Source organism: Acanthochromis polyacanthus, chromosome 11 (assembly GCF_021347895.1).
Source record: "Acanthochromis polyacanthus isolate Apoly-LR-REF ecotype Palm Island chromosome 11, KAUST_Apoly_ChrSc, whole genome shotgun sequence".
Taxonomy (NCBI): domain Eukaryota; kingdom Metazoa; phylum Chordata; class Actinopteri; family Pomacentridae; genus Acanthochromis; species Acanthochromis polyacanthus.
This window is the reverse complement of record NC_067123.1, coordinates 10,766,749-10,778,811: the sequence shown is the minus strand read 5'-3', so window position 1 is coordinate 10,778,811 and position 12,063 is coordinate 10,766,749. Positions and strand designations below refer to the sequence as shown.

General features: G+C 42.9%; 1 protein-coding gene across 3 annotated transcripts; it reads right to left on the bottom strand.

Annotated features, from left to right (window-relative positions):
* Positions 1-477: 477 nt before the first annotated feature.
* Positions 478-11,884, bottom strand: anp32e (acidic (leucine-rich) nuclear phosphoprotein 32 family, member E). 3 transcript variants are annotated; one of them, XM_022212244.2, is made up of 7 exons: positions 11,701-11,884; positions 7,877-8,026; positions 6,345-6,467; positions 6,095-6,257; positions 5,897-6,024; positions 5,016-5,055; positions 478-4,934 (listed from the first exon to the last, which is right to left on the bottom strand). In XM_022212244.2, exons 1-7 carry the CDS (start codon positions 11,752-11,754, stop codon positions 4,849-4,851), a joined length of 744 nt encoding a protein of 247 aa, XP_022067936.1. In that variant the 5' UTR covers positions 11,755-11,884; the 3' UTR covers positions 478-4,848. The 3 variants fall into 3 exon arrangements, with proteins under 3 accessions (XP_022067936.1, XP_022067937.1, XP_022067938.1); XM_022212245.2 differs by having other exon boundaries at positions 5,915-6,024; XM_022212246.2 differs by having other exon boundaries at positions 5,933-6,024.
* Positions 11,885-12,063: the final 179 nt, after the last annotated feature.

The following is a 12,063-nucleotide window of genomic DNA, read 5'->3' as shown; positions in this document are numbered from 1 at the left end:
TTACTTGGATATAAAAACAAAACATCTAATTGGATATAAAAACAAAACATAAACATCAAGTATGAAGCATAATAGATTACTAAAACAAACTTGTCAATTAATAAATGGTGGCAGTAAGCATGTGGTGCTGAAACAGAAACTTGCGCAGGTCACCAGGTCGAATGTTCAGGTGATTCCTGTCAGACGACGTGAAGGGAACCATCAGAAGCAGACACTGTCGAGCCCTGACCCTTGTCTTGCAGGTTCACAGGCATCCAGTCCAGCTCAGAGTTGTGTTTCAGTTAAATTTAGTTTGGGGGGGGTCAGTGGAGCTTTGACTTATTCTCTGGCTGCAACGACAACATGCAGTGCATTCTGGGAAATGAAGACTTGAGTGAATGTGTTTCAGGGCAGCAAAACTAAGGATGAAGAGCTAAACAGATCCCAAGAGTCTGCAGTTACATGTGAAGGTGAAGTGACGACATCATCATCACAGTGCAGTTTTCCTTTTGTATTTTTTATTCAAAACCCTCGACATGTTTTTTGTTACACCACAAAAAGTCAAACACAGTTTTTCCCCACAGACGGACGACGGAGGGGGAGTAACAGCTGACGGAGGAGCCGGGGTCAGAGGTCGGAGACGGGATCAACTACCACCTCGCTGCAGGAAACAAACATGTTTAAAAAATAAAAACCAACCCGAAGCTGAGCCCAGAGTCTATTTACAATATTGCCTTAAAAACCGGAGTCGACCCTGACCTCAGCAGGTCCGACAGACGTGACCTTTGACCTTTACACTCCCTAAAACAACACACCAGTTTAAACACACACCAGATTTTTCTAAGCTATCATTACTCATGGTTCATGAACCATCACTCATAAACAATTCATCTTCCAAATAGTTTTGAAATTAACTGACTGATCATTTCGTCTCTTTGTGAATATTTTTTAGTACTCACAGTGGTGGGAATGAGTTTATTGAACAGATTTTTGAGTTATTTAAAACCAGCAAATGCATATGAGTCGGCTGATTACTTACTCAAACACGTAAATTAAGTTTATTTCCTTAAAGTTTCTCTAAATTTAGAAAAACTTCTTAAACTGACTAACCACAGAGTTCAGTTTGGCAGCTGTTGGTAACATGATATGACTGGATTACGTATAAATAACTCGCCACTTCCAGGACATTTTGAGAATCTTGTCAGCACATTGGAAACTTTTCATGTGTCGTTTTTACACCCGAGCCTCGCTGTCGTTTGGTGGATCTGACCTGCTTCATTTCTAATTATCAGAGCCAAGGCTGCGTACGAACACTGGGTTTTATTTTCAACGCGCACAGAAGGAACAGCTCGCAGCCCATGAGGAGATATTTGCTGAATCTTATAAAAACAGCATTTGATTAGAGCAGGTGTTTTCAAACAGACGTGTTGTTTTTAGGAGAGTAAATGCAAGAAAAGCTAAAAGTTTACAGCAGTTCGTTAAAAGTCAGATCAGCTGCTTCATCAGGACCAAACAGAACGCTTCAGGACGCAAACGAACAGATAAAAGTATCTTCAGATTGCTGATGGACTCAATCATTCTGTCTGTGCTAGTAAAGGATTAAGTATCTGAAGGATTCGTTTCATTCCTGCCAGGTCGGGTTTGGTCCTCGTTAACGCAGCCGGAGGAAGTAGAGTTAAAAGCTGCAGAGAGCAGCGACACCTGAATCAGACGTGACAGGTGTGTCTGGTTTCAGGCTCCACCTCCTACAAAGAAAAACACTGTGGCTGCTTTTCATGATGCTAGGAAAAGCTGAGACGTAAAGAAGTGACGCGAGGACGGACGAGCCGAAGCTGCCAAATGAGAAATGAGTTTCATCTCTGAGCTCCTCCTGAAGCCTCCTCGTCTCCTCAAGGTGCAATAAAATAACAGGAAAACCCTCCATGATGGTGGAGGGGGAACGATTTCCAGGAGGAAAGAGGAAGCAGAAGGTAGCATCATGAAAAGCAACCTGCTTACTCCAATACTCAAAGCGGTGGGATCACCTGAGGCATTTGAGTTCAGGTGAATCAGGAAGTAAACCTGCAGCCTGCTCAGCAACAAACGCTGGAAAATAAAAGTCACTAAACATCAACAAGCATAAATAAAGTTGGCTCAATTTAAACGTGTCTGTTTTCGAGACATTTCTTAATACTTGTTTGTTTTCTGATTGTGACCTGAATGCACCATACATGAAACATCTTCAGCAAGCTCAGGTCAAACTGGGGGTCGTTTTGTCGGAGGCGGAGCCTGAAGTGCGACACGGCGGCGGTGTGATCATCACGCAGGGATGGGCAGTTTGAGGATGAGCCGCTCGGTTTTACATCAAACTAAAAACATCAACAGCTGCTGATCAATAACACAAAAGAAAAAAACACATCAGAACTAAATATTCCTCCCACCCGCCCCCCCATCTCCCCCCTACAACAAATCAAACACACACTGGGAATATGATCATCACTAGGATCTCCTATGTGGACCTGAGCGACAGCAGGTCTGCATATCTCTAACTGTGACGGGGCCGAGTGAACATCCCTGACTGGCTGTGCGGTCCTGAAGGGGGCGCTCTCCTCTCCGCTCCGCTCACACTGATATGGCTGCAGGACGAAGCCACTTCTTGTTCTCTGGTCTGTCAGAAGGTTGAGGATCAGATTCGGTGTGGATGGTCTGTCCTGTTCGAGGCTCCTGAGAACGTGTTCACGTCCTTTTCCTGCAGAACCGTCTCTGATGCCGAACAGTAAAAAGCTGGAAGGAAAAAGAAGGTCCAGAGGAGAGGTTTCTGCTGCAGGTGAAGCTCCGACTTTGATGGTTCCAGCTTGCAGGAAGAAAATAAATAAAATCCAGTGCAGATTACGAGACCTGTGTTGTCCCAGGTGGCGCTCACACCGACTATATGACTGCATGAAGCTTTAAAGATTGTCACTTTTGTTCTCATTTCATTAGAAACATGTAATTAGAGCACTCTGCTGTTTAAACCTCTGAACACCAAAACCCGCCGGCGGGTTTAACAGGCATGCTGCCTTAAAAAAAAAAAAGTTGCCAAATGAAAAAAATGTATTCACCAGAAACTGGAAAACCTAAATTAGATTTTCAACTGTCCGACATTCTTTGAAGTACTCATCCATGATGTGCTTTTGAGTCAAAAAACTTTATCAATGTTTCATTAAAATCCCTTTACACGTCTCAATTAAAAAATTGTCTAAGATAAATTGTTTTCTCTGACCAGATTGTGTAAAACCTAAAAATAATCTGCACTCCACGGTGCAACCATGAAGCTATTAGCGAGTCAGCTTCACGTGACAAAAGTTCATTTTCCTCACTGCAGGCTGCGTTTACACAGAGAGGAGACAAATTAAAAATCTTAGTAGTAAAATATCTACAGTGTGTGGAGTCTCCAGTTATTTTCCAGTACTGACAAATGAGCCCACACTGAGTAAAAATGTGACAGGAGCTAAAAACGCCCAGAACCTGCTTGGAGTTCAGAGGTTTAAAGTAAACGGCCGGAGCAGGAGGAAGAGTCTCTGTTAGCTTTAAATCGACTCCACAGCTGAACTACACAGATGTTCAAACAAAGTGCATCGCGCTTTAAAATCTAATTATTATCAGAATAACCTGAAACAAGAGTTCTAACAGGCTGCACCAGACAAAAACAGACGCAGGTGATGATGTAATATTACATTAGCTGTGGCTTGCAGCTCTTACATGATTTACAGGGTTGCAAATTAATTATTTACACGGACAAATATGTTTTTACTTTAGGTGGACACAAATCTGCTGTCTTCAAAGGTTTCCTGCTCTGTCTCTGCATCTCCTCCAGGTTTCACTCAAGAAAACATGCGAGTTTGTTTCATGTAACAGGGACTGAGACAGAAGCTGCAGCCTTTTTAAATCAAGTTTGTTAATTTAGACCTCTGTGCTCCAAAGTGAGAGGTGAGTGGAAGTGGCAAAAGGAGACGTTTCTAGGTGATGCACTTTCTCTGAACACCAGTGTATGATTCAGACACTGCCAGCTGTTTAAAAAGCATCTGTACAAACTATTTTAGCTACAAGCTGTAAGGAAACATGGAAGGTTTCAATATGTTTTGAAGTTGTTGAGTTTTTAAATAAATATCCATTTAATTCCTGAGTGCAGGAGTTAAGTTGCTCCTAAAGTGTAGCTGCTGCTGTCATATAGGGTTTCAGTTTTTCTATGTTGCTGTGAGGAGGCCGCATGACATGATTCACAAAGAAACAGTTTGGTTTTCTTCTGTTTGATGAGCTACTTGTAATTTTATGTGCATGTGCAGTTATCGTGTTCAATAAAATAAATCATGTGCAGTACCAGCTGAGCGATCTCTGATTTAAAGGAGCATCTGAGGGACGAACGGATCTGGAATCTGCACTGGACTTAAGCAGAAATCTACATCAGAAGGTCCTTTAGTGCCAGTAGGAGAAGAGCTGCTGTCCCTGAAGCTGTGAAAGAAATCTCCCTGTTTCTGTGAGGACAAGCAGGAGCCAAAATCACACCGAAATCCAGTCAGGAACCAGAAAACTGCGGCCGGACTTCAGTCGTCCAGCGAGACGTTGAGACGAGGACCAGAGTCCAGGATGTGGAGAGGAGGCAGACACAAGCTTTGATCCTGAACCAGGTTTTAAAGGGAAACGTGAGGAGTTCAGATAAAATCTTTCTCTGTAAATCTCATATATCATCTAAAAATAAACACGTGATTCTATTACAAACTGAAACCAACTATCTCGGGTCGCAGCGCCGTGGTTGCCGTGGTTGCTGTCTGGCGGAGGTCGGGTCCGGAGGTGGACTGAGACGGACAGAAACGGGACAGGACGACACACAGACAACGCTCGGCTGGAGGACTAGTCATCCTCGTCGTCGTCGTCTTCCTCGCCCTCGTCGTCCACGTCCCTCTTCCTCTTCTGTCCCTGAACGCCCGCTGCATCCTCTGCAGACAAAAAAACCCACCGACCAATCAGCAAATCAGCGGGGTGTCACTTTCAGCTGCAACATCAAAACAAGTGCTCACCTTCCTCCTCCTCCTCTGCATAGTCTTCCTCGTCCTCGTCCTGAGATGAAGTAGACAGAAGAGTAGAGGAGTTTACCTTCAACTTCAATTTCAAAATAAAAGCATGTGTGAGCTAAAAGCGGTTTCTAAATGGAGGACACTAATGAAGCTCTACGTCACTGTGACCAGGCCGACGCCAGCAGACCGACTCTGACCGGCTGCACTTCAACAGCAGCAGTGAACTTTCTGGAAATCTTCCACATAATTTTCTTCTAAATTAAACACCTGTCAATTACTTTTATTATTATTTTTTTAAAGTATACTGGGAAAGATTCATTGAAATTAAAAATCTATGTTTCATAATTGTCCTGCACAGGAGGATAAAGAAAGTGTTGCTGCAGTCACTTACTAACCATTCCTAAGACAAACTTAGAACTTATGTTCCATACAATTGTAGAAAATGATGACTTGGTTGAGAAGCAAGTAGAAAACTCTTTTACAGAGCATAAAACACCTCCATCCTGTGTCAGAGGCGGCCATTCTGGTGCTGAACCTGGTCAAGACCACAGTCACACCTGAGGTGAACCCATCAGACGGCTCAGTTCAGACCAGCCAGAGAACTCGACTCCATCTGATTCTTTTTAGAAGATTCACTAAGACTTCCTCTCTGCTTCTGTTTGCCATCGTAACCATGGAGATTACGAATCAGTTTAAGTTTAGAGGCATTAAAAAGTCTAACTACCTATTTTCAAATGATAATTTTCCTGTTTCCTGTTGCACTGTGGGAGAATTCGGTCCCTAAGAGATCAGATGCAGCACGTCGTCTGGTTCTGGTTCTCTGCCTGGCTGAGCACAGGTGCATGATGGGAATCTATCTACAGGTTGAAGCCTGAGTTGCCCACCTGATCGCCCCGGTTCACCTGAAAGCTCAGCCCCACCTCTCCTCCCTCTGAGCCGTCCTCATCCTCCTCTTCGTCGTCGTCCTCATCGTAATCTCCGGTCGGCCCCGCCCCGTCCTCGCCGTCCTCGTCTGTAAACAAAGAGACGCTGTCAGATGGAGGACAGAGGAAACATTTCCCCAGGTTTAAACCAAGTCTCACCTTCGTCGTCGGCCTCAGAGTCGGGCGCCTCGTTGTCCTCCTGGTCGAAGCCGTCCAGGTAGGTGACCTGAGGCAGCAGCTCGAACACGCTCTCCCTGTAGTCCTCCAGAGACGTGATCTCACAGTTGAACAGGTCCAGACTCTGGAGGCTCTTCAGGTTTTGCTGCAGCAGAAAATGCAGTGTGTTAGCATGTAGCATGCCAGTGTTTTAGCAGCTGAAGACAGACTGTGAGGTGAGTGAGGTTCTCACCAGAGCCTCCACGGTGCTCAGCTCTTTGATCTTGTTCCCGCTCAGGTTGAGGTAGGTCAGGTTGGGACACTTCTCCGACAGAGTCTCCAGAGAACCCGACAGGTTGTTGTCGCTGAGCTCCAACTGAGGAAGCGGAGAGAGAACAGTCAGAAGAACAGCCAGGAAAAAGAACAGAAGAACAGAAGAGCCAGGAGAAGGTCAGGACAGAGATTCATCAGGCGAACAATACAGAGAACAGCCAGGACAGCAGCTGGAAAGACAGAGCATGGGACAGTAAAGAGAACAATCGGGAGAACAGTCTGAAGGACGGCCACAACAGTCAGGAGACTAATCATGAGAGAGAACAGTACATAGAAGAGGCAGAAGAACAGTCTGAAGGGCAACCAACTGTAAGAACAGTCAGGAAGACCATCGGGATGACAGTCAGATCTAATCAGGACAACAGGCAGAATAGTAGTCAGAAAAAGAGCCAGGAGGACAAACAGTCAGAAGAACAGCATGGAGGGTGAACAGCCAGAACAGTCAGTACGGCAGGCAAGAAAAACAACTGACAGAACAGACTGGAGGGAAAATAGCAAGGAGAACAGCCAGGAAAGGCAACAGACTAAAGTGTGATCACTCCTCGAGAAGAGACAGTCAGGAGTTAGTCTTATGCAACAGTCCTACGATAAATCCCCTTAATAGTTGTTGTAATGATCAGTTAATGATCAAAGTAGACATAATAGTGTAAATGTTCAGTTAAATTCTACAATTTTGTGCTTTATCAATATCAAGCTGTTGAATTATATGAGCTAAAAACCTCGTACTGGATGACTACGTTTGAAAATATGTATTAATTATTTACAGTCTTCAGAATCCACAACACTACAGCCTTCATACAGTCACTGTTTTAACCAGGACTAACTTCTGTCACCTGAATTCACTTCTTACCTGTTCTGAGTCTGAGCCACAGCACAAAGGTGCCACCTGCTGGACCATCAGGTGTCCTGCAGACACATTGCTGCCTACATTCACCTGTCCAGGTGCTGCTCTGCTGTCACTGTCACTCCAAAAATCACAAAACCTACTTTTGCATTTGTAAATCAATTTAGAATCACAATACTGAGGTGAACCAGTTTGTTCAAATCTGTATTTCCACATAAACACCAGAGCTGTCCAATGTAATCACGTTAAATTCTGTATTTTCTTATCAGGAGTTACATGAAGTGAGAACACTTCACACGCCTAGAACAAACACGAGCCATACTCAGAGCTCAGAGGTCCAGCTTGGTTTAAAATTTTAATCAGGAGAAAGAAATGTATGAAATGATGAAGTGGCATAAGACATGATAAGAATTTGGACTTTTTCAGTAGCTATAAGAGCACATATACTACAGTTAAAGACTTTAGGGCAGAAGTTTTAGTTTTTCTTCACAAAAGGAAAACCTACATGTGATCATCCTACAACGACTATGAAGCTCCTGCAGATGTTGGAGCAGCTGGTCTCCACACACCTGCAGCTCTATAACGGCCATCAGCTGAGGACTGCTCACCTTGCGTAGTTTGGGCAGTGAGGGCAGCTTAGCCAGCGAGCTCAGACCCACGTTGACCATACTGAGGAACTCCAGCTCCGTGAACTCGTCCGTCAGACCTTCGACCTCCCCGTCTGCAGAGCGACTGTTGTCCACCACTAGCTCTGCTATCTGAAAGGCATGATGGGAGAAAATGCTTTGAACCATAACTTCAGCCTGATGGTGTTTCAATAAAAATCCCTTCTTAAAATGACTCTGCTGCTCCTCCTCACTCAAAAATTCAGATTCCATAAACACCACTCTGACTCCTGGATGCAAACACATTATAAGACATTAGAACAATTTATTGATGACTGCTGATTGTTTTGTCCTCGAGCTGACTGACTGTTCGCTGCAGCTCTGCTCGAACGCTAAACTATCATCAGACGTCACATTGACCTCTGGAGTCATTTTACATTATTTACTGAAGTTTTACCAGACAAACAATGAATCAGCTGATTAATCAATCAAGAAAGCAATCATTAGTTGCAGACAGACCGATCGTCTTAACACCACACAGAATAACACGATCAAATTCACGACAATAGGACCAAAAATTATTTATTAAGGGCTTGAATTTACTGATATTTGCACCATACATCTGTCAAAAGCTCTCAGCTGTATGTATCAATAATTCACGGTCAAATATTAAATATTAAAATCACATAAGCTGGAGCAGAGAGGAGGGATGAGGTCAGTTCATTTATTCGATGTCCAAATCTAAAAGCAGCGACTTATAAAAAAGCCACAAAACAGAGGACAGGTCTGTTTGTTCTGATTGGTCGTTTTATTGATTCATGTTTGTTCCTAAACCTATGGAGCAGGAAAAATGACATGTATTAATAAAAAAAAACTACATTAATAATTAACTAATTAATAATTAATTGAATGAATCACTTGGATTTCGTTCAGCATTTTCCAGACATCAACATCTACACATATTTGCGTTTATGATTATATTCATGTTTTTCTGTCTGTTTATTATTGGCTGACCTGGACTGAGGTTAGGACCGCCCACCTAATTAACATATGGACATAAATTTATAAATAAATGGAGGAAAAAAGTAAAAATGGAAAAAAATAGAAAAAATGAAGAAATTCAAAATAAATTACATAAAATAATACATAAAAAGATAATTAGTGAAGACATAATAGTGAAGAAATTAAAAATTAAATAAAAGAATAGAAAATACTAATAAATTAAGAGAAAATACTAAATAAATGGAATACAGAAATAGATCAAAGACAAAAAATTGAATTAAGAATTAGAATAAAAATAAATTAATATACGCAAAAACTAAATTGAAATATAAAATATATTTAATTAAAAATAAATATCTTCAAATAAAAGAACAGGAAATAAATCAATGAAGATCTACAAAATAAAATACAAAAATAATAAATGGCAAATACATAAAGAAATAGATATACAAAAGAAAGAAAAAATTGGTAAACAGAAAGAATTACAAATAAAAAATAAATGAGAAAATTAAATTAACAAATAAAGAAAAAAATAGAAATATGAAATGACAAAAAGGAGAAAAATAAGGAAACAACTAGAAAAAAACTAACAAATAAAGAAGCAGAAGAAAATAACGTAGAGAATCAGAATGAGACTAAAAAAGGTTAATGACTAGTTTTATTTAATTGTGTGCTTTTTTTTTTATTACCAAATTGTTTTCATTTTAGAAATTTTATTCTCCATATCTTCTTATTTTTTTCAACAACATTGTCATCTTTTGTCCTAAATATATTGGTGAAACAAATAAACAACCAATCAGAACATCATTTACTTTATTCCTATACACTTAAGTTTTTTTCACACACAGCTAAAGTGAGGCCAGATGGTGCCACTCGATTATTGTTCATTAAAATAATTAGGACTGAAGTAGAGCTGCCATGAATAATCCATAAATCAATTAGTTGTCAGTTATTAAAATAAAAAAACACACTATTTTTTTATAATTAAACGACTAACTTGAGTGTGTTTTTATTTATAAAAAAGAAAACTATTATAAATTCTCTGATTCAAGTTTCTGAAATAACATTTATTTATTTATTGTTCTCTTGTATAACAGTAAACTAAGAATATTTGAGACATGCACAAACAGGGACATTTCAACATCGTCTGACAATTTCTAGACTAAAATTGTAAAATAATCAACAATATTAAACCATGTTTTGGTATGTTTACTAAATTGCACGCAGTGGAAAATCATAAAAATAAAGACAAGGCCTTGATTGTGTCCAAACTTATCCCTGCTGGTGAACACAAAAAACGGACTGACAGTGTTGTGGTCAAAAATCAGCTGGTGGCTGCTTTTATTTCCCAGAGTTCCTTTGGTTTTCTCCTGCTTATATAACGAGCAGAGAGTCGAGCAGAGCTACAGCCCGCAGCTCCTCTACCTCCAGAGTGACTGAGGCGGCTTTAACCTTCGGTAATCTGCCCGCAGTGCTGATGGAGGTGGGGGTTCCTGCGTCCACATCCACCATCTGCCGGCTTCCCCCAATTCATAAAACATGACAGCAGCGCTTCATCTGCTCAGCTCGATTAAGTGTCAGTGTTATTTAACTGGAGCTACTGGCTTATATAACACACACACACACACACACACACACACACATACATACACACACACACACAGAGCAAGGAGTGTATAAAAAAATGGAGGACACAACCTGAATTGCACCGATTAAACCGTCTTCATGTAGTAACGTTTAATGGAGACACACGTTCGGGGTAAATAAACAAAGCTGCGTGGATCCGTTCGAGCAGAACCAGCAGTAATCCGTCTAATCTCCGCTACTCTAAAGCCGGAGTAACGCCATCTTGAGCCCTTATCCAAACCCCGACTTCTCGTTACTCACTAATCACGTTACAGTAACGAACCACACCGTCTTTTCAGGCCGTTTCTGCCCTGAAAGCTTCGAAATATTTATCGGTCTTAGTGTGCGCCGTCGACGCGGGGCTAATCCGCTTTCTGTAACGGTAAATCTGTAACGCGTTACTGCCCGACTGTGTGTGACCGACCTCGGTGCGCCACCGAGCAGGGTCGCACCGAAACCTCCAGAAAAGCCTTAAAAAACACAATAAATCTGACTCAAATTGATTCTAGAGTGCGTGTAACGAGGCACAGCTCGGTAAAATGTCCGGTGGGAGACATTTCCGTCGAAGTTTGAGCCGTCGGAGACTTAAAATGTCCGCTCGCAGAGGACGACGACGCTCCCGCCGATGTGTTGTTGTTGATATACATCGTTAAACCGGGACGGTGAGCCCAAAACTGCCCGGTGCCCACCGACAAAGACCCGCTCTGACCCGAACCCAACACACCGCGGTTCGGTTGCGGTTGTTCCGCTTTAGCACGTCGTCCTGTCCGGTAAACCTGAGCTGCTCGAAGCCCCCCGATGGATGATTAAAAGTTAAACTTCGCCTCGTTGGTCCGTAACGGTGTTTCGGTGATCGGTCAGTGTACGTTAACCGTCCCGGTGGGATTAGAACCGTAAACCGGCTGCTAGCTGGAGCATTTTTAGACAGATTTTAACGTCGATGAGAGATTGGATTTCGCCGGAGAACAGAAGGGGGGCGGGCGAACAGAGCGAACCGAAAGATGCTTCACATCCAACCGGGGTCGGTGCTACTCGCCAGGGCAGCCGTTAATCGGTATTTACGGTTTAGGGGACGAATGTCCGACACGGTGATGCGGGTGAGCGGGCTCCATGTGAGACGCAGCCCGGGCTTCGGACGCTCATCACTCCCCGGACTATTTCGGGCAACAATTAATGTTATTAAAGTGTAAGTCGCTCACCTCTGCCGGGCTCCGGTTCCGCTGCTCTAAGGCGATTCTTTTCTTCATGTCCATGGTGAAGCAGCCGGTGTGGTGGTGGAGAAACGGGCGGTAAACAGTTGAGAAAGTCCCGGGGATCAGAGCGCTTGCTACCCTCCTCTACTGGCCGCAGTCTGCCTACTGATCCTCCATGATACCTCGCGCCCTGCCCCCTCCGCTGCGGCCCCGCCCCCGGCCGCACGGGGTTGGCCGCCAGTGTCTCCGCCATCGCTGATTGGACGGTGCGGACGTCAATCAGGACTGATCGGGCATTAATCCACGAACTGGGCGGTTAGATCCCGAAAGCCACCGACAGCCAAGCAAAGCAAAGCCTCAAGGGAGCTG

What these genes read in the sequence shown, in the direction of transcription:
- anp32e (XM_022212244.2), bottom strand. Translation starts at nt 11,754, where the DNA reads ATGGACATGAAGAAAAGAATCGCCTTAGAGCAGCGGAACCGGAGCCCG. An exon ending in GGAACCGGAGCCCGGCAGAG is followed by an intron (nt 8,027 to 11,700) that starts GTGAGCGACTTA and finishes CATGCCTTTCAG; the next exon opens with ATAGCAGAGCTAGTGGTGGA. An exon ending in TGCAGAGGAGGAGGAGGAAG is followed by an intron (nt 4,935 to 5,015) that starts GTGAGCACTTGT and finishes TTTTGTCTGCAG; the next exon opens with AGGATGCAGCGGGCGTTCAG.